Genomic DNA, 21406 nt, shown 5'->3' on the forward strand with positions numbered 1-21406 from the left:
CTGGAGCAAATTGTCCCTCTTGGCTGTCATTGTTTCCTACAGAAGCAACAATGGCTTCCATTTATCACAAGCTGACACCACATGGCATGCAAAATTACATTTCACGCTGCAGCATCCAAAGAGATGGTGTAAATAAAACCCACTTATGTAAAACACCTAGAAACCAGCAAAAAATAAAGGGAAAAGTATAACTGGTTTGAAAAATGAAGAACCTTTTCATGAATCACAGTGGCTTCTAACCAGCAGCCCTGAAAGCGTTAACTAACTTAAAAGTCATCTTACAGAATATATAGAAAAAAATCAATGTTAACGCTTCAGAGAAGGCAAAGAAATTTCCTCATTAAAAAAAAAAAAATTCTGATAAACATATAGTTTTCCAGAGACATCAAAGCATGGTGCAGCTGTTAGTACGTCAAAGAAGTATTGTGTTCCCTCCAGCAATTCACTGGTGTCAGCTTGTGTTTGGTGTTATTGATACTAGAATAAGCAAATGCACCAGCCTAACAGTGACTCTAGGCTCTTTTTGTTTCAATTGCTGATGATAGTATCAGCACCTGCATGTTTTTACGTACCGTAGGTAACCCCCCCACTCATCCGTTGAAGGCGATTTCATTGTAGGATGTAAAGGGCTCCTTCCCAGCAGGGCAGACAACACCCACTTCGGTTGTCTGAGAAATGCCTGAACTTTTGTGTCCTCTCACAAGAATTCTGGGGTATGCCTTGGCTATTTCTCTGACGTCTGGTTTTGATAAGTGATTTTCAGAGCCTACTGTCTCCTAGGAATTCTGCAGGAAGAGACTTGGTGAGGTCATTCGTCTTTTCACTGAGTTTCCTTTCTCTGTTTTTGGCCATTCTAGTGAACATGACCCTCTAGCACTCAGGAATATTTCTGTTCCCTTAGGAACTATTGACCACTTGCTGGTTTTATCTCTGCACACACAAAAGCTCCATGTCGCTGGAAGGGGAAACAAGGTTGACATTAACCAGGGGAACATAAGCAGCTCGTAGATGCAGCTGTGAGCTGAGTTCATTTATTAGCTCAAGTGCTGGCAAAGCTTACGCTTGTTTCTTGGCCCCTCTACTGGCCATTGGCCTAGGTCCGAATAGCTGAAGGCAATGGAATAATAGCTGGTTTGTCAGCCCATTTTATTCATGAAATGGGGCACGGCAGGAATACTTGGAAAGAAGCAACAAGTAAAAGAAAATGCGGCTTATTTTCTCTGGTTCACAACCACTCTGCCTCAGAGAGTGTGTGACTTGCATACGGCTCTTCTGTACGAGACTATTCATATCAGATTTCATTTCTCCCTACATGGGTTGCTATGGATACAATTCTGAACTGCTGCTTTTGTAGGCCAGGAGATTTATGACTGCATCCCGAATGATTTTGCTCATCGGAGTCACACAAGATTTTTTCTTATTTTTTTTTTTTTTAAATAAACAGAAGTGGAAACAAACATTGCCTGCATTTCTCAAAATATTTTTCACAACCGAATCCTGTATTTTGGATCTTCTTGGAGTCTGTCATAGTCTGTGTATCAGTCCCCTATTTATACCAAGTTATTGTTTTATAAGAAATCCATAACCATACATGCACACCCCTAAGAGCCAAGGCCTGGCAGACAGCAAGGGTCTGTGTCAAACCAGACCCTTATGGATTAGCCCTTGTTCTAATCTTACTCACTCCAGCTTTTTCACATGCAAAGACAGCCGGGTTCAGTGAAGTCACAGCATAAACAGACTCTTTAGAAAGCCAACCCATGTGATTTACGATTAGGTTATTGTTTATCAAAACTACAGGAAGCCTGGGTCCTACAATACACACAAATACAAAACGGAGAATGTACAAGTAATACAAAAGAGCATGTAATTAACATTAGCTGCTAGCAATTCTAAAGCATCTGACAACTAATCTTCATATTAAACAGTCAGTCGGAAGTTCTGGGATAAACATACTCCTCCACCTTCCTGGATGCTATTAATCATACAGGATGCACTTTATCTTACCTCTCCTCAGATGGGTTCATTAGCAGAGTCTCTGGCATTGTACCGATGGCTAAAGGAGGTCTGTTCCTCTAAAACCTCTGGAAGACCTTTGGATGCTCCAGGACTTGCAAATGGAACTGAAAAATATAATATTGTTAAGGAGCATTTGTACTACGCGATCCGAGGCAGCCCACGCAAACACGCTACATGCTGCACCGAAGATAAGCAATAGCTGCTTTTCTTGAAGCGGTGAAGTTACCTTGCCGGACAAGTGAAACCACAACGTTTACCACAAGAGGAAATGGGCACAAGGAGTCGGATACTTTGCTTGCACGTGTCATAGCAATGCCAGGTTTCGTTGAGGGACAGCATTGCTCAGGTGGCTTCAGAGCAGTGGTTTTACCGGGGTCAGGATGAAGGCCAGACTGGAAGATTTTTGGATAAGCTTTTCACTGTGATCACTTTTAAAATGTAGACGAGAAAAGGCCTGCTAGATCACTTGGCCAGGTGCATGAATATTTCTTACAGTATGTTTCTCCTTGTTTTGCCACGGACCTCTTACCTCTTCACGTTACCTGCCCCCGCTGCAGGACAGTTTAGAAACTGCACCGTCAACGATTTAGTACCAGTTGCCACTAGCCTTTATCATCAGTCTTCAAGGCAATTTCACACCCATTAACACAACAGCATTGCCCTCTAAATGAACAGGAATAATTTTCACTGTTAATATTTAACGAAACGCAGCCTGACCCGGTACGCTGAACCACGGCACATTCAGGCACAAGAGGAAGAAAACATACGCTGAGCACAATTTAAAGACTTGTTATCAAATTCTCCAAAATGACCGGCAATTTTGAATTTTCAGCTTGAGACGCGGCATAAGACCAGATCCGCTGGTGGAGAAGTGCCCAAAGCTGTCTGGAAAGCGGTGTTGCTTAAAGCGGTTCAAACGTGTCAGGCTGTCTCACAAACCACTGTTGAAATGTAGGCCACTGCGCTTCCGTTTGCACAGTGGTAGCACGGCTAAGTTGTTGGAGTCACTGGGACACAGAACCCTCAAATAAACCCTGAATATGGCAGCAGAGCTGGAACAGAGCAAATTTACCGTTGGCATCCCCATGATACAACCAGTAGCACATGAACAGATGCTGACTTATTGATATGTCGTTGCTGGACCAAGGCCTGTATCCGCCAAAGATCCCATTCTTGTTGAAAAACATATATGACAATAATGATATTCCATTAACGTGTTGAGAAGTATCTATTGTTTACTAGGTAACTGGATAATTATTAACTTCAAAACAGCAATTTTCTCAAGAAACACATAAAGGAATCATAATTGTTCCACATCAAGCTCTCTTCTGCTACAGCCAGACTGCTTCTAGTAACTGAACTGGCTCATTTATGGACAGTTATTTTGGGAACTTGCCTCATCATACAGAAATAGTGGTCCACAGGCCCCACATAGCAGCAAAGGCCAGATCAGGTACATAAATCTTTAAGTCTGATAACCTAAAGTCCTTTGTTACAGTAATAGCAGAGGAAACAAGATACACTACTGAGAAGACAGGGAAAAAGAGGTCAACGATACAAGTTCCTCGAGGTCAACATAACCGACAGCCTACACTCAAGTGCCTGGCTGCCAGGCACAGTGGGCTAAGAGGAAATGAATCTCCCAGTCTTTTCACAGACCGGTCGCCTCAGTGAGGTTGTAATTAACATGAAACAGCTTGCTAGATTAGCACACAGCTCGCATTGAGAAATAAACCGAAGACAGTTAATATGCTGGAAGTGGTTAATTAGTATTAACATGATTCTGAAGATAAAGCATATCTACACTCAAGTATAGTGCTAGCAGTTTTGGGCCCATCATCTTCTATTCAGCAATTCTAGAGCAATCCTGGGCAATGATACGTAAAAGCTAACACCTTGGTTCCACTAGCTACAGAGGGGCAATAGTAATACTTACAGTTTGGAAGTGCAAACATAACTGTTGGATTTCCTACAAAAGTGCACGTACGTGTAGGTGCGTAGCTGTTCGCGGAGCCCTACAAGCTTGAGGCGTGCCTGGAGCTAGCTGCAACTTTCTGTGCAGGACCGATACATGTTTGGAATTAGCAGGCATTTATTTGTAGAGAGAAGGAAGCGTTTATTTTGGTAGAACTAGAAATTGCCTCTCTGATTCCTGAGGACAGCGTTGAACAACCGATTCTAGATATGCAACTGAGGAAGACCTATCAGTGAAAAAATAAAATCAGACAGAAATTCCAGATCCCAGTTTTCATATTGGGATATGGAGGTAAGAAGTATGTTTGTATCGACCGCGGTAGTAGCTGCACGCACGACACTGCTATTAGACTTTGCTTTCACCGCACGGTAGAATCTGAATTGCTCAAGAGCACATGTGAATAATGCCATTGTTGAAACTTTGAGGGCGCGTGTGGTTCACAAAAAAGTAGTGAGGATTTTTTCCTCGGTATCTGAACACCTGCACAGAAGATCAAAACTATTTTCTTAATAAATTACTCAAAGTAATTTTTGTTAGCTTTTTAATACGTTATCTATCCTAACACATTTCCGCACATTAGTTTTGCAAATTCCTCTTCTATAAAAAGACTTTAGTTCATTTCTCTGAGTGGAATCTAGGCATCAGAAATCTATTCAAAAGATATGTCAATACTCAAGTAGACAGTCTTAATAAGCTAATATTTCCAATAAATAACTAAAAAACCCATGCACATGACTGAAAAGAAGGAAAACAAATTTGGCACTCTGCTTTCCTTTCACAACACTGCAAGTCATTTTAGGAAGAAACATGCACCCTTGTCTTTCAGCTTTCTGACATTTCACTCCATACATGTACGAGTCTTGCATTACGAGGATCGTAAGGACGGTCAGTACACGTCACCAAGACATTCCAACGATATCACCGCAAACGTTTCTAGAGTTAAAACGCTAATCTAGCCATATCCCTAAATTTAATGTGTGTGTTGGAGAGTGATTTGATATGTTTATTATTCTCAGCTAGAGGAATTAGCATTGCTGCCATGATTTCACTGAGCCTGTCCACTGTGTCTCGCAGTTACAAAGGTTTTTTGGCTGCAGAATTAAAAGCCTGACAGTTGCTCACAAATTAGGGAGTGGAAGAATGCATTTTTTAGAACTCCATACTGAGGTTTATACAAAAGGACTAGCCTGTCTGTGACACAGAAAGAAGCCTGTGTCTCTCTGACAACCTGTCTGTGTGTTTTTCAGATGGGCCCACACAATAGATCCGTGACATCCACTGCAGGTTTTGTATTGCTGGTGCGGACACTTCAGGAGGGACACGGTGATCCTTCATTGGATGGATCATAATCAGGCAGCTTTTCTTCACTGTTGATGGTTCAGGGAACTGTATACAGACGGGGAACCTGCAAAATATTTTAAAGTGGTGGCTTCTTCAGATGTTAAAAATAACCTCTTCCAGCAGCCTTCACCTCCCTGGAGTATGTACCTGTGCTTGATGCAGCAGAAGTCAGTAGAGCCTTAGCATGGAGGAATATCATCACTGAAGTGTCAAAATTATATTAATGTATTTGTGCAGCAATATGCAGCTAGTTTAAGCTTCAAAAAACAAAACAAAACAAAACAAAACAAAACAAAACAAAAAAAACAAAACAAAAAAAAATCCCCCAAACCCAACCCAAACCCCGATGTTCTTGGTAGGTACAGGACACCTCTAAAAATCTCTTCAAAGACTCTGCATTCCAGCTGAGCAACTTAACAAAATTAGATCTAGCTGTTAAAATACCTCTAAGAAGTTTGGTTAAAAAGAGGAGGAATCCGTAGAAGCCTCAGCAGGCAACAGCCCATGCAGCTAAGTTAGCACATAAATCAGCACCAGCTATTGTTTTATTGGATTCCTTTGGGGGGGGAGGTGCTGAGCAGGAAGGAATTTTTATGCATATATGCATACACAAAAGGGCTATTTTTTCATCTATGTAAAGTCAAAACATACTGGGACCATAAATTACATCCTGGATAAGTGTTCAGAGTTTATATCCTTTTAAGGGATACAGCTTAAAGTTAGCGCCCCACTTCCAAGGTATAATCTTCCATCACTGTTAGATGCTGCTGCCTGATTGCAGCCAGACAACTGGCTCAACACCAAGATCACAAGTGTGCCAACATATGGAAACAATTGCTTTCCTTTTGATTGGAAATGACATTCCGGGTGCGTGCACAACATCCTCCATCCATCACACAAAACCAGTTCATTATTTGGACCTCAACTTTTTATCCAATAGAAGATCCCTAGAGCCTTATGGGAAGGGTAGGAAAGATATTTACACACCCCAGAAAGCAAAAGAGCCTCTGCAATGGTGATAGCTTGTCTGAGCCACACTGCATCCTGACTGAGCTCAATTCCTTCTCTGTACAAGGCTGCGTTTCACGCGCCACCATCGACGCTGCTCAGTTTAATGCAAAAGCAGCTAAATCTTAAAATTATACCTGCATGGTAAGGCTATGCCAGCTGCTAATCATCCCTGGGACTCCAGAAAAATCTCCACAGATTGGCAGTCTCGGCAAGAGAAGCGAGGGAAAAGGTTTAATAGTGAATATTTGACAATAGATTACATGCTTTGACACCAATAACAGCCCACCTGCCTCAATGACGTTGTAATGTCAGAAGGCCTGCAGCAGAAGTAAAAAATCAAGAGGATTTTTGCTGATGGCTGATCAGAAGATAGAGAGATGGGGAAGGCAAATTCCTGCTGAGAATGCAAGGAAAATCTTGTTCAAACAGTTCTCTGGGCTCACACAGCAAAGAATAGTGAAGGGAAACAAAGGCAAATAACTTCCTAAAGAACTGTCAGTATAAGTGAAAAGACGCAAGAGGTCTGTTTTTTAAATCAGTAAATACTAGTGTCGGTGGTACTTCTGGATGTATTTTTGGAGTTACTCTGGGCAGAGGCCTTACGCATCCCTGGAAGAGGCCCAGAAACTGAAACTGAAATTGTAGCACAATGGAGGTGAATGTATATTTTTCCATTGCTCTCAATAAAGCCAGGGGTTCATATGAACGTTTGAAGTCTGCTGGTGACAGGACTGACTATTTCATGTTAATGTAAATTCTGAAATTAGTTCTTCTATGGATTAGAGAAAGACAGAGGCTTTCACATGGAGGAGAAGCAGTCAGAAGCACATCCAGACGTAACACAGAGAGGACAGAAACCATCAATGGGTCTTTTTGGCAAGAGCCAAATGATTATAATGATTAAGGTCCTATATAGACAATCAAGAGAAATAGACTCGATTCCCACCTCTGTGTGGCCTTCCTGCAAGAACAAACACAAGTCTCCCAAAGGCAGACTTCTCAAATGTATTTAGGCATCTGAAGGTGCAGACAAGCACCACATCGGATTTACAAATGCACCTATGCGGGCTAGATGCTTATCAGCACCTCTTTGTGTCCTTTGGGTCCCCTATCTGCAACAAGATTACAGATGTCTTCTATTCAGATCACAGCCAAATCCTACCTTCAGCCGTACACCCAACATTTCCATGTAAGCGAAAGAGAGGAGTGAGCTCATATCTAAGGATGGGACTTATCCATCCCCAAGTAGAATAGGAAAAAGGATTTGCTGCATGACAAAAATAGGCAGAGTGCCTTGTCACATCTGACAAATTCCTCAGATGGCATAGCACGGATTTGTGGTGGTGCTATTAAAATAGATTCTATTTCCACTGAATGAACTGATTTCTTGTCACAGGTAGATTGGTAGCGCCTTTCTCACCAGCAGTGAAAACGGGTCTCAACGTCAGTGGGTACCAGGGAGCTAACCCTTACACTGTTTCGAGAATTCATTCCTAACGCATCCCCTTCGCTGCCATGTGTTGACGAGCTCTTCCAGGCTGGATTCTGCAGGCCATAGAGCTCCTCATCTACACTTACTCACAAGAGCTGCTCAAATGAAAGCAGGGGAAAAAAAATAAAATTCCAGTTATTTAGAGCAGAGTTTGCCAAATCAGGCCCTTTCTTGCTAAAAGCAGGGTGTGATGATTTGCCTGTGTTTGGATGCTTTCAATCACATAAAATAAAATTAGGTCCGACCCTCACCTAATATACGTTCCTAAAGTCAATGGCCCCTGCTTGCAGACGAGGATCTAGGTAGTAGCTCTGATCCACTGCTGCTGCCTGCTCACCAGTAGTTAATTTGTTTTCCTCTACAGTCTTTCTACATTTATATTTTGTAAATAGAAAGGCCATACGAACAAAACACTTGAGGAACCCTGTTTTAGGTGTGAACATAAACCGTGATGAGTCACACCTTAGAACCCACAAGACAGCCGATGAGAAACCAGCTTGCTTTTCCTGTAACAAAAGCTGACTGCCCAGATGAAAAGACCACGGCCTCTAAATCATTTCAGTTTGAAAAACCAGAAGTCGGCAATTATGTTTTCCAGCAGATACTGCTCTGGTGCAGGAGAAATATTTGTTGATCTGACTCTGGCTGGCAGACAGGCAGTTGTTGGGTGTGTACCACACAAAGAAGACTTAAATTTTTTGGCATGGTGTAGCATTGCTGAAATACCAAAGACCATGGCTAATTAAGTGGAGTGATGGAACAGAATGATTTGATGATAAGATTTAATTGGTATGAACGTTCCCATAGACTAGTTATTGTATCTGTCTGGGAGGGCCAGACGTTCAGCTGTGTTAAGCACTGCTCAACCGCAGCTGAGGGGGTAAAGGCCACAAGGGTGCCCTTTACTCGCTCCCGGTCCCGGGACTGCTCAGCAGTTGGGTCTCGTGGTGCAATTGAGAGTAGATCGTACCAGTCTTCTGTGGCCTCAGCCTGCTGTCACAGTAGCTGAAAACCACCAGGATCAGTCACAACCCCTTGCCCCTGCCGTGCTCCTACAATGACTGTTGGGGAATGGAGTTACATGGGAGCTGCACCACAGCGAACCTGCACTGCCCAGAGACCGTGCCATGGAGAGCAGGATTGTCCGAGCTGCTTCACACCAACAGACAGAGCACAGGCCAGGATCCAACCGTTAATTGTGTAAATGCTGTTGCTTTTGGTTGATTATTTTGATTCTTTCATAATAAAGCCGATTATCTTAACTTTCTCAATGGGGACCAGTGCTTGGATAAGCCACTTGGAACTTAATAGAATGATCCTTGTTCTGCAGTTTGGCTGACACCAATGAAACAGGTTTCCCCCAGTATCCTCTACCTGTACTTCATGGAAGCTTTCCACAAGTCTCCCAGTTGGGGCTCCAGACTGTACTAAACTGGTAGTGCTACAGTCTCCAGGGATACAAACAACATCTCCCACAAGGCAAAAAAATCACTGATCAAAGCCATGGGGCGATGACCAGGGTCATATTAGGACCAGTGAACTGGTATCGCCGAGGGGAAGGGCTTGCATTTCAGAGCATTCTCCTTCCTTGGACATAGATGGATTGCAGCTTTCTGTTATAGGTTACTTCCATCTGCTTTGACACATGGCCAACATCAAACAGGCAAGAGAGCCAAGATCCTTCCTAGAAGAGCCTGAAAGATTTCTGCCACAAGGATACGTGTTATTTGTGTTCAGCACATGTTTAGGTCACCAAGTCGGGCAACGTGACACACAGGATAGTGCCCCAGGCTTCAGGATCCTTCAGATAAAGGCAGGCACAACCACCACGCTCAAAAGTCATACTAGATTTCACCAGTCACCTCTGCACCAGCTCTAACTTTTGCTGCGGAAAGAACGAGGAAACTGAAAGTAATTCCCTAATTGTCTCTTTCACCTTTCTCCGCAGTGTTTAGCAAAAGCTGTCGTGGTTCTAAAGGCGGCTTTTTATTTTCCACCATAGAAGCTTAAAACATAGTTTCATAACTCGCTCACATTTGGCTATGGATTCAATGCAAAATAGCCTACACAATTAAAAACTTGCAGCAGTTAGGTTATAACAACGGCCATTCGATCTCTTAACACCAATTGATACCGTATATACCAAAAACTATACGTATGACTTTACTAACTATTGTCTCTGGCTTTCACTCCTATCTGCTAACATTTGGACGGAGACCCCCTGAAGAGTCAAGAGTACCAATTTGCTGGAAGATTTGTGCCTGTCTGTATTATGGTGTTCTTTTTCTGTATTCTTCTCCTCCCCTAGCAGAGAAAAAGAGCCAACAACTGCCAGTCTTTTTCCCCTCCCACCTTGGAGGAAAGAAAGCCAGGACATGCTAGTTCTTGCTGTAACGTAAAAAAAAAACAAATTTCTTCGAATGCCATTGTCCTCCCTTTGCTGCCAGAGACCTTGGGAGCTCAAAAATCTGCCCAGTCAGCATCACCTTTGCTTCTAGCTTTGTGGCGTTCTGCAGAATAAATCCGCTTCACCAATTACTAAAGAGAAAGAGCCCTGAGCAGGCAGCCCTTTCTGCTTAAACTGGGGCAAACGAGAAACGGTCCTTCTGTTCAAGGAAACATTTCCCCATCTTTCTCTCTCTTTCAATTCCTATAATTGTAAAGGTTTTTTGGAAGGATTTTAGCACTGCATAACAGCTCTGCCCTATTCCCTTCACATCTCAGATTGCTCGGAAATTGCTAACTAGGGAGCCCCTCTCTCCAGAATTGAGAATTTGAGCTTCCTTTTAGCCCACCGAAGCCGAGCATCTGAGAGTATCAGAGTAGTATTATACTGATTTAAACTGTATCAGGCTCTGATAGTCGAGCAAATACGTAGGGTTCTTCATCGGGGTATAACCCATCATGTTTCAAACTGTTTTCTGGCATTGAAACGGTAATTCATGTGACAATTTTGACAATTTTCATGTTACAATTTTTGTGACAAAAAAATGAGGGTGCTGGCTCATCAACAAGTTGCTCAGAATAAACATGCGTGGAATCAAGAAACGCAGGATTGCAGCTCCTCTCCAGCAAATTCTTCTTACAAAAATAAGTGATGAAAAACACAGCAGCAGCAGTTTGAGCCGACTTTCTGATAATACAGTACTACCGGGCACATGAAGGGACACATTTAACCAGACGGTCAGCTCACCTGTTACGGACGTGCTTTTGGATGAGTCTTTCCCCGTGATGTAAGTCTGATTTTATGGAAGACTTAGATCCCCAAAAGCCCTACTTGCAGAGAATAAAACGTCAGTCGTTACGCTGACGAACACCGGCAAGAGGGAGAGAGCCTGTCTGAGCAGTTTTTTGAAAAATTGGTCTAGACTTGCTCTCATTAATTTGCTTTAGGGGTAGCTGGGAAAAAAAGACAAGAGAATGTGTCCTGCCTGCCTTGAGCCCTAGCAAGACAGCCCTTTGCGAGCACTCTTAGCCTGTGCTGCAAAGCGTAGGGCGGCAGCTGGAAGCAAGCACTCGGGTAGGAGGGCGTTCAGTCAGCTAAAGTAGACACTGCAAACGATCGTCCTCCGACAGCAGAATTCAGTCAAGTCCTATGAAAAATAGTTTCCAGTCTCTATACATTCATTTTTTTAAATACAAGTATCTCCTCATGCGGTAACTCAAAAAGGTTTGTTTTTCACATGCCAGAGGAACAGTTGTTACTAACACAGACTTACTTAACAGGTGACCTCTGCTAGCAGAGGCATTCCGTTGTTATAGCTATTTATTCAGGATGGCGGATAGTCAGAAGGAAACACCGAATTATGTCCGTAGGGTAACTCTTAACACATACTGTTATAAGGAGAGGAAAATCATGTATGCAGACAGGTGCTCCCCACAAAGTGCCATTTGGAAAGATGTATGTTATTTGTCATCTCTGAATATAGACAAAACCAAACAACAGAACTTATAAACCTGTTGGCGGACAGCAACTCTTTGACAGTGTACACACTGCGATCCAGTCAGGTAACGTTATCTAATATTAGCGAAAAACTTTGAGGATTCTCACCTATTCCACGTGAAGGCCGTTGCTGATTAAACTCAGCTGGGAAAACCAACTTGACTGGTTTCTGAAGATCAGTTTCTTTGGGTGCTCTGGAATTCAGTAGAGTATAACGATACAGGCGGAACTCCTCAGCCGGCCACCAACGATGCTTAAAATCGGAAGATGAAATTCCATATACATAGCTAAACACAAAGCTGTTATTATTACAGTGTTTCTAAAGCGTCCCCTCAGCATCCTCAGAACACTGCTGAGCCCATTCTGACACCTAATGCTAGCCTTCTAAGGAAATAAATTCTGTGGCTACATGGAGTCTCAAACTCATTTTAAACCTTAATTATGGGTTCCTCTAAGGACGAGAGTTTCATTCATATGTTTAGAACTTTTTTAGTACGGGTATTTCATGCCATGTACATGTCTACTACAATACTGAAAGAGGAAGCACAAAAAGAGAGCCAGGGAGAATCTCCATCCTTCACTGGATGCCAGGGGGGAAAGTTGCAACCAATGACAAGGAGAACGCTGAGATACTTAATGCCTACTCTGCCTCCGTCTTCAATAGTCAGACCAGCTGTCCCCAGGGTGTTCAGCCTCCTGAGCTGGAAGATAAGGATGGAGAGCAGAACAACCCACCCATAATCCAGGAGGAAGTAGTCAATGATCTGCTTGTGCACCTACAGGCACGTAAGTCTATGGGGCCAGATGGGATTCACCCAAGAGTACTCAGGGAGCTGGTGGGAGAGCTCACCAAGCCTCTCTCCATCATTTATCAACAGTCTTGGTCAACAAGGGAGGTACCCAATGACTGGAGGGTGGCTAATGTGTGTGACCCACAAGAAGGGTCGGAAGGAGGATCTGGGGAACTACAGGCCTGTCAGCCTGACCACGGTACCAGGAAAGATCACGGAGAGGATCATCTTGAGTGAGCTCTCACAGCAAGTGCAGGGCAGCCAAGGGATCAGGGCCAGCCAGCACGGGTTTAGGAAAGGCAGGTCCTGCTTAACCAACCTGATCTCTTTCTATGACCATGTGACGCATCTTCTGGACGCAGGGAAGGCTGTGGACGTTGTCTATCTGGACTTTGGTAAGGCCTTTGGCACCATCCCCCACAGCATTCTCCTGGAGAAGCTGGCGAATCATGGCATAGACAAGTGTACTCTTTGCTGCGTAAAAAAACTGGCTGGATGGCCGTGCCCAGAGAGTTGTGATCAATGGGGTAAAATCCTCTTGGCGGCCGGTCACCAGTGATGTCCCTCAGGGCTCAGTTTTGGGGGCAGTTTTGTTTGATATCTTTATCAGTGATCTGGACGAGGGGATTGAGTGCACCCTCAGTAAGTTTGCAGATGACACCAAACCAGGTGGGAGAGTTGATCTGCTTGAGGGTAGGAAGGCTCTACAGAGGGACCTGGCCAGGCTGGATCCATGGGCCAAGGCCAATTGTATGAGGTTTAATAAGGCCAAGTGCCAGGTCCTGCATTTCGGTCACAACAACCCCAAGCAATGCTGCAGGCTTGGGGAAGAGCGGCCTGAAAGCTGCCCGGCAGAAAAGGACCTGGGGGTGCTGGTGGACGGCCAGCTTAACATGAGCCAGCAGCGTGCCCAGGTGGCCAAGAAGGCCACCAGCATTCTGGCTTGTGTCAGGAATAGTGTGGCCAGCAAGAGCAGGGAAGTGATGGTGCCTCTGTACTCGGCACTGGTGAGGCCTCACCTCGAGTACTGTGTTCAGTTCTGGGCCCCTCTGTACAAGAGGGACATTGAAGTGCTGGAGCGTGTCCAGAGGAGAGCTACCAGGCTGGTGATGGGTCTGGAGAGCAGGTCATATGAGGAGAGGCTGAGGGAGCTGGGCATGTTTAGCTTGGAGAAGAGGAGGCTGAGGGGAGACCTCATTGCCCTCTACAACTCCCTGAATGGAGGGTGTAGAGAGGTGGGTGTTGGCCTCTTCTCCCAGGTGAATAATGACAGGACCAGAGGAAATGGTCTGAAGTTGTGGCAGGGGAGGTTTAGATTAGATATTAGGAAGAATTACTTTACTGAAAGAGTGGCCAGGCACTGGAACAGCCTGCCCAGGGAGGTGGTGGAGTCACCATTCCTAAAAGTATTTAAGAAACGTCTAGATTTGGCACTTCAGGGCATGCTCTGAAGGGCAGAGATTGTAGGTTGTTGGGGGTTTTTTTTGTGTTTTTTTTGGTTTTTGTGTGTGTGTATGGTTGGACTCGATGATCTCAAAGGTCCTTGCCAACCATGAAGATTCGGAGGTTGTAGAGAGATGGGGGCTGACCTCTTCTCCCTGGTGACAAGTGATAGGACGAGGGGAAACGGGTTCAAGTTACGTCAGGGGAGGTTTAGATTAGATATTAGGAAACATTTTTTCACTGAAAGGGTTATTAAACATTGGAATAGGCTGCCCAGGGAGGTGGTGGATTCACCATCCCTGGAGGTGTTTAAAAAAAGGGTAGATGGGGCACTTAGGGACATGGTTTAGAAGTGGCTTTTGTCAGGGTAGGTTAAAGGTTGGACTCGATGATCTTAAAGGTCCCTTCCAACCTCAACAATTCTATGATTCTATGATTCTACTGCACCAATGGTGAACGTGATCAGTGTATACTTCGGAGAGATATCAAGTCTCTGTTGACAATTCTTGTGCATAATTCTGGCACATCAGTATTAAATATTCCATAAGCATTTGGTCTGAAAGACAAAAAGCAGACAATGAAGAAATTTTTACACCAATACACACACTCTACTCATTGATAATGTTTACACCAAGCAAACAAAAAACGGTATCAGTTAAGAAGTCAGTAGGCCCTAGACGATATTATTCACTGCTCTGAAACCAGAACAAGGTTCCAGTGCAGTTTCTCTGGTATAATCTGGGTTTAAGTCTCAGCAAATGCCAAAAACTAGATTCTGTTCTCATTCATATTAATTTTGTTTCAGTTAATCCCGAGTCTTACTAGAGAAATGAAGGTCAGGTCATGCAAATAGTTGCAGTGAAAGTGTTCATGTCTTGGTTCTTCTAAATTAAGAATATGACTCATTCACATCTACTATTTGATCCTGGAGGCACAAAACCGATGCAAATTCCTGGACTGGATTGCCTATTTTTGACATTTTTAAACATTGTTTGGTGTTTTATTCCTGATTTAATTCTGGGTTGGTTTGTTGGTTGTTTTGTGGGGGGGCAGGGGCAGGGTGGGTTGTTTTTGTTTTGGTTGGTTTTGTTCGTGGGGTTTTTTTTCTCCAATCTGGCCATTGTGCCAGCTCTCTGAAGTGATAATGACTTGCTAAGAGACATTTTCAAAGGTTTTGCCTATTCTTATCAGCTGCTTTAGACACTGATTAGCTGAGGTGTCTATGCTTCATCAAATACTGTTTTTCTGACTCTGCTTGCCAGTGATTTCTTTGAACTTATCTTAGTAATCTTTCCCAGAATCCCTCAATCACCACTCTGTGACTCTTCCCAGATATTATCTTCTTAGTCTCCTACTCCTTTTTCTTTGCACCATCCAGTAATGACATCTCTGATCATACTATTGATGCATTAATAACATGCGGTCACCGTTGTCTTTTCCATCCTTTCCTCCGCAGTCTGTAATTTTGACCCGACCTTCCTTTGCGATAGAAACTAATTAGAAGCAATTAAGTGCTTAAGTTTACAAAAGGAAATAGTTCTCTATTTCAAAACATTCACTCAGCTAGTTCAGTCATTTCAAGGAAATAGTGAACTGTACTTTTATTACAGTGATAAACAGAATAGAACTGATACTGAAATATACAGTTAATGTTCAAAAAAAAAAAAAGGGCTCTCCAAGACCAAACACAGTTTCTTGTCTCCGAATGTTTAACCGATAAAGAGCCAGCAGAAATTCATGTTGTTAAGTTTCCAACAGCACACTTTCGTACTGAAACACCAAAGTAATTGTTAGCCATATTGCTGGAGAATTGTCATATAAACTGGGCCCTACGTCACCCAGTATGCAAACATGCAGTGGAAAGCCAGTCTTTCACCTAAAAATCTCATCTAGCTCTCAAAAAAGTCATTTCTTCCATTGTCTCCGATGGAAGAGGGGGATCAGCTCTCTGAAAATTTCCAGTCTAGTTTTACTCCATATACCAATTCCACTTAACAAATAAACATCTTTCATTAACAGATTTTATTGGACTCGGCAAAGATCACAGCTTTTCCTTTAGTGACTTTCTGACGTGCAACTACAGCAGTGTGTGTCAATTCAGGATTGCTTAGCAGGCAGTTTTGTTTGTAAGTTAGCTGCGTTGGTAACTATTTATATTTATATATGCTATATACATAAATTCTTTCAGGGCCTCAGGAACATGGTGTTGATCATCGAATGGTTTGGGTTGGAAGGGACCTTAAAGATCATCTAGTTCCAACCCCCCTGCCCTGGGCAGGGACACCTCCCACTAGACCAGGCTGCTCAAAGCCCCATCCAGCCTGGCCTTGAACACTTCCAGGGATGGGGCAGCCACAGCTTCCCTGGGCAACCTGTTCCAGTGCCTCACCACCCTCACAGTAAAGAATTTCTTCCTAATATCTAATCTAAATCTCCCCTCTTTCAGTTTGAAACCATTACCCCTTGTCCTATCATTATCATCTCTCCTGTAAGCACCCTTCAGGTGCTGGAAGGCTGCTATAAGGTCTCCCCAGAGCCTTCTCTGCTCCAGGCTGAACAACCCCAGCCAGAGTCAGCACCAGAAGGTGGGCTGACCGGGGCAGCAAGCAGGAAAGCTTGCTGATATCTAATCTAAATCGACCCCCTTTCAGTTTAACACCATTATGCCTCATCTTATCACTACACTCTGTGATAAAGAGTCCTCCATCTTTCCCGTAGGCCCCCTTTAGGTACTGGAAGGTTGCTATAAGGTCTCCCCAGAGTCTTCTCTCTCTCAGCCTGTCTTCGTAGGAGAGGTGTTCCAGCCCTCTGATCACCTTTATGGCCTTCCTCCAGACTCATTCCAACAGGTCTCTGTCCTTCTTACACTGGACAGAGATGGATGCAATACTCCAGGTGGGGTCTCACGAAAGCAGAGTAGAGGGGGAGAATCACCTCCCTCAACCTGCTGGCCACAAGGAGATCCTGACAAATCAAAGGACATCCTGACAGACCACTCCACTATTGCAGGCAACTCTGCCACATGATCCCTTTTATGTATGCACTAACGCTATCTTAATGATAGTTCACGTTTTGCCCATTACTTCTACTCTCGTCATGCCAGAGCCTCACTGCTCAGAAAGTCAAAAGCCACCTCATTTTCAGACTGATAGACTTCTCGTGCCAATAAACCCCCACTCATTCTTATCCAAGGATTATCCTTTAGATAAAATTGGTTATTCTTTGTGCTGTAACCCTGAGTCACAAGCAGAAAAACCAACAACATTCTCTAATGCTTTTGTTTCTTTTTGAATGGGTTTTAAAAAAACGACAGGTTTTCTGGTCTCCCAAATCTGGTTCTTCCATGCTATGATTATTGTACTCACCCCTACTGAACCCGCTCCAGCTCAATTTCTTGAACATCTCGTACGCTCTCAAATGTCACACTGCACATTGTACAATAGTATTAACACTTCTCTATCTCTGGAAGACCTCGTACGGCACTCCATAGGAGTGGATATTTCTATTACTGTGGTCTTTCAGGTCATTCACCTCTCTCTGTTCATCATCCTGACACTCTCTCCAAATTATATCTCTTAAATAAGCACATTTTCGCTTCTTCCCAGTGTTAATACTGAACCGACAGACACATGTATATGCATGTGCATGAGTCCAGTAAGACTGAATTTGATGAACTTTCCCATCACTCGCCATACAACCCGCTTTCCAATTTTTGAACAAGGGCTCATCTTTTTCAGTTTTACTTGTATGTTCTCATGTTACCCAGGAATTACTGCATCAGTCTAAACCAATGTTTACAATGTTTTTCCTGTTTAGAAAACCAGACGTATTAACAAAATTGTTAGAAAGTCCAGGTTAACTGTTCTTCTATTTTCTATTTGTTCTAGACTCCTAAATAACCTAACAATGAAATCTTGTCACCGGGTGAAATTACCCGATGAAGTGTGAAACCTGTAAGAACATTAGACACTGATCCGTATTTTTTTAGTTACAGACTACAAGAGCTTTTTAGTGGAATTCAGACATTTTCATATCAGGAATTTTACACTTCCATTTGAGGCAGGAAGATTTTTTTCATGTGCATGTTTTGTCACTGCTGAGGGTAAGCCCTTGGAACCTAAACACTCAGCATTCATCAACAATTTCTACACCATCCATATTTCTCAGGCTGCTAAATATTACATATTCCAACTTCTATACATCATGCACGTATCTATCTGATTTGATAAAAATAGTATTCACACTCTTGTCACCTTGCTCCTGGGAGTATTTTTAGCTTTTCCATTTTTTTGTTCACTTACAGTTTAACTGGAGACTGGATGAGGCAAAGCAGGAAGTTTGGAATGGTATTGGGTTAATTATTATAGAAGAATCTGAATGTAACATAGGCATTATTTCTATTACCTTCACAGGGAAGGAAAGGGGGCCTAGAAGAGGCTGATCTTTCTTTTGGTTTATAGTTAGTTGTTGTCCATTGTTCTGCCTTTCCCCCAAGAATTCTGGACACACACAGAAGTCTCCACAGAAGTCTGCAGCAAGAGAAAACATTACCATAGTGGTGGCCACGCACTTTCACCAAATAAAAGCTTTTCCCTGCATGCAATTACCAGATGCATGGTTGAACCCTGAGGTCCAGCTCACGGGCTTGAGAATTCAGTCCTACTTTGTTGACTCCGTTTTGCTCCACAGTAAATCACTGGGATTGCAGTGATGACTTCTGTGGAAAGCAGAGATAATGAAATGGAAGAAGCCTGACCAATAATCTGCTCATTAATCTTCCAGACGATGTTTTTGGTTTTCGCCCTGATGCTCATCTCCTTGCCTGTCTGCTAAAGAAGAGTTTTATTATGAAGCAATCTCATTCTATAGTTGTACATGAACACAAAAGAGGGCAAAAGAGATGAATGCCTTTATGCCGACTTTGAGCCGTCAGAGTCAGGGCAGTCTATTAACATCCTCCCTCTTCAGGATCCTCCACTGGCCCCATACTGGAAAGTCCTGATACAAGAGCATCTCCAGAGGATCTGGGGTTCACCTACTTGCCAGATTTGTGGATTTAACAGGCCCAAGTTTCCATTACAAAGTTAAAACCCCTCTCAAAATACCAGTATTAGAAGTGGTAGGGAAGACCTCAGAAGGCCAAAATAGGGTTGAGGAGGATCGAGTAAGGGATCAACTAGATCAATTAAATATTCACAAGCCCATGGGGCCTGATGGGATGCAACCGAGAGTGCTGAGGGAGCTGGCAGAATTCATTACTGGGCCGCTCTCCATCATCTTTGAAATGTCCTGGAGAACAGGCGAGGTGCCTGAGGACTGGAGGAAAGCCAACGTCACTCCAGTCTTCAAAAAGGGCAAGAAGGAGGAGCCGGGGAACTACAGGCCGGTCAGCCTCACCTCCATCCCTGGAAAGATGATGGAACAGCTCATTCTGGGCATCATCTCAAGGCATGTGGAGGAAAAGAAAGCTATCAGAAGTACTCAACATGGATTCACCAAGGGGAAATCATGCCTGACTAATCTGATAGCCTTCTATGATGACATGACTGGACGGACAGATGAGGGGAGAGCAGTAGATGTGGTCTACCTTGACTTAAGCAAGGCGTTCGACATGGTCTCCCACAGCATCCTCATAGGGAAGCTCAGGAAGAGTGGGCTTGATGAATGGACAGTAAGGTGGATAGATTACCTGTTGAAAGACAGAGCTCAGAGGGTCGTGATTAGGGGCACAGAGTCTAGTTGGAGGTCAGTGACGAGTGGTGTTCCCCAGGGGTCAGTACCGGGTCCAGTCCAGCTCCCCGGTTCAAGAAGGACAGGGAACTGCTGGAGAGGGTACAGCAAAGGGCTACCAAGATGATTAGGGGACTGGAACACCTCTCTTATGAAGAAAGGCTGAGGGATTTGGGTCTCTTCAGTCTGGAAAACAGACGGCTGAGGGGAACCTTATCAACACCTGTAAATACTTAAAGGGTGGGTGTCAGGAGGATGGGGCCAGGCTCTTTTCAGTGGTGCCTGGGGACAGGACAAGAGGTAATGGGCACGAACTTGAGCATAGGAAGTTCCACCTAAACATGGGGAGGAACTTCTTTACTTTGAGGGCAGCAGAGCATTGGAACAGGCTGCCCAGAGTGGTGGTGGAGTCTCCAATGAGAATCATCTCCCTGTGATTGTATGATTCTATGATTCAGCAAGATCTAGACTGACTTGAAATTCATCTACTATACGGCCCTGAATATTTTCAACTACACTTAGTATATCATAGTAAAAAAATAAAAAAGGAGGATTTCCTGTGCATTCTAAAGAAAGATTTTCCTAGCCAGAGTTCTCAAATGTAGTTGATAAGTGTGAAGTAATTAGTGTTATTAACATTTATATTTCTGCCAGAAGAGGTAAGACCTTGGTACTTAGAAAAAACACATAAAAGTTCTTATGAAAACCTAATTTGTGGAAGAAATGAGGGAGGAAGGAGCTTAGCTTTTAATCCTCTAATGAGGGACTCGCTAATGAAAAAGAAATTCCTTTAGAAGGCTTTCCCAGGAAATGCCTTGCTTCACAAGATTAATTTGTATAATATCCCCATCTTTTAGATTTTTGAAAGCTCTTCGAAACTCTATGTACCCAGTGTGTTAGTGGATAAATAAAAAAAAAAAAAAAAAAAAAAGAGAGAGAAAAAGAGAGAAGAAAAACAGTAACAAATAGCTAGTTTGAGAGAGGAAGTCCCTTTGATAAAGACATCTATAGAAAAAAAATAAAGACATCTCAGTTACAGGCCCCAAAACAACACTCTTGAATTTCAACTTCAGCTCCTAGTTGAACAATAAGGTTTATGGAACAAATGTTTTCTTTTCTGCTTCTTTTTCTGTTTCTGTTCAGGTTTTTTGTTTATAAACTGCCTAGCCTACCATTGCCCAGTTCCACGCCTGGGCCTACAAATTCTTCCAGTTCACATAAGAAAAGCTATTGTAAGTGACAGATACTTTCCCATACCCTGACGCTTCTCCAAGACCATCACTGCTTCTCAGAGACCTGCTGTAATACCCACAGCCCAAGGAGCAGAACATCCAGGTGAAGGCAGGCTATGACTCTGTGTCCCACACACAGCCAGCCAAGCTCGAGTTCCAGAAGCGTCGCAGTGCCAATAGCCTGGACAGTTTTCCCTGTTTCTCAAGCAGGCTAAATATTCAGCTAGGGAGACATCACTTTGCAGGACTGCTTTGCGCGCACACAACCCCCGTGTACCCTGAAGACTAAAGCCTAATCCTGCACATCCCCACGTGTCTTCTATCCCAAGCTCCTGACTCTGCCAGCCCTCAGTTAGGGCTGAATCGCTCTCTGCATTGCAAGCCACCTCTCCGAGAACTAAGAACCAGTAATGGTGGGGAGCCCTGAAC

At 43.5% G+C, this 21406-nt stretch overlaps 1 protein-coding gene across 1 annotated transcript; it reads right to left on the bottom strand.

Annotated features, from left to right (window-relative positions):
- Window positions 1–776: 776 nt before the first annotated feature.
- On the bottom strand, window positions 777–17448 carry C3H2orf73 (chromosome 3 C2orf73 homolog). Its single transcript, XM_063328396.1, is given in 5 exon segments — window positions 777–913; window positions 916–955; window positions 2008–2123; window positions 11890–12068; window positions 17387–17448. Coding segments are annotated over 5 exon segments (534 nt in total).
- Between the last annotated feature and the right edge of the window lie 3958 nt (window positions 17449–21406).

The sequence above is a fragment of the Chroicocephalus ridibundus genome, chromosome 3 (assembly GCF_963924245.1).
Source record: "Chroicocephalus ridibundus chromosome 3, bChrRid1.1, whole genome shotgun sequence".
Lineage (NCBI taxonomy): Eukaryota > Metazoa > Chordata > Aves > Charadriiformes > Laridae > Chroicocephalus > Chroicocephalus ridibundus.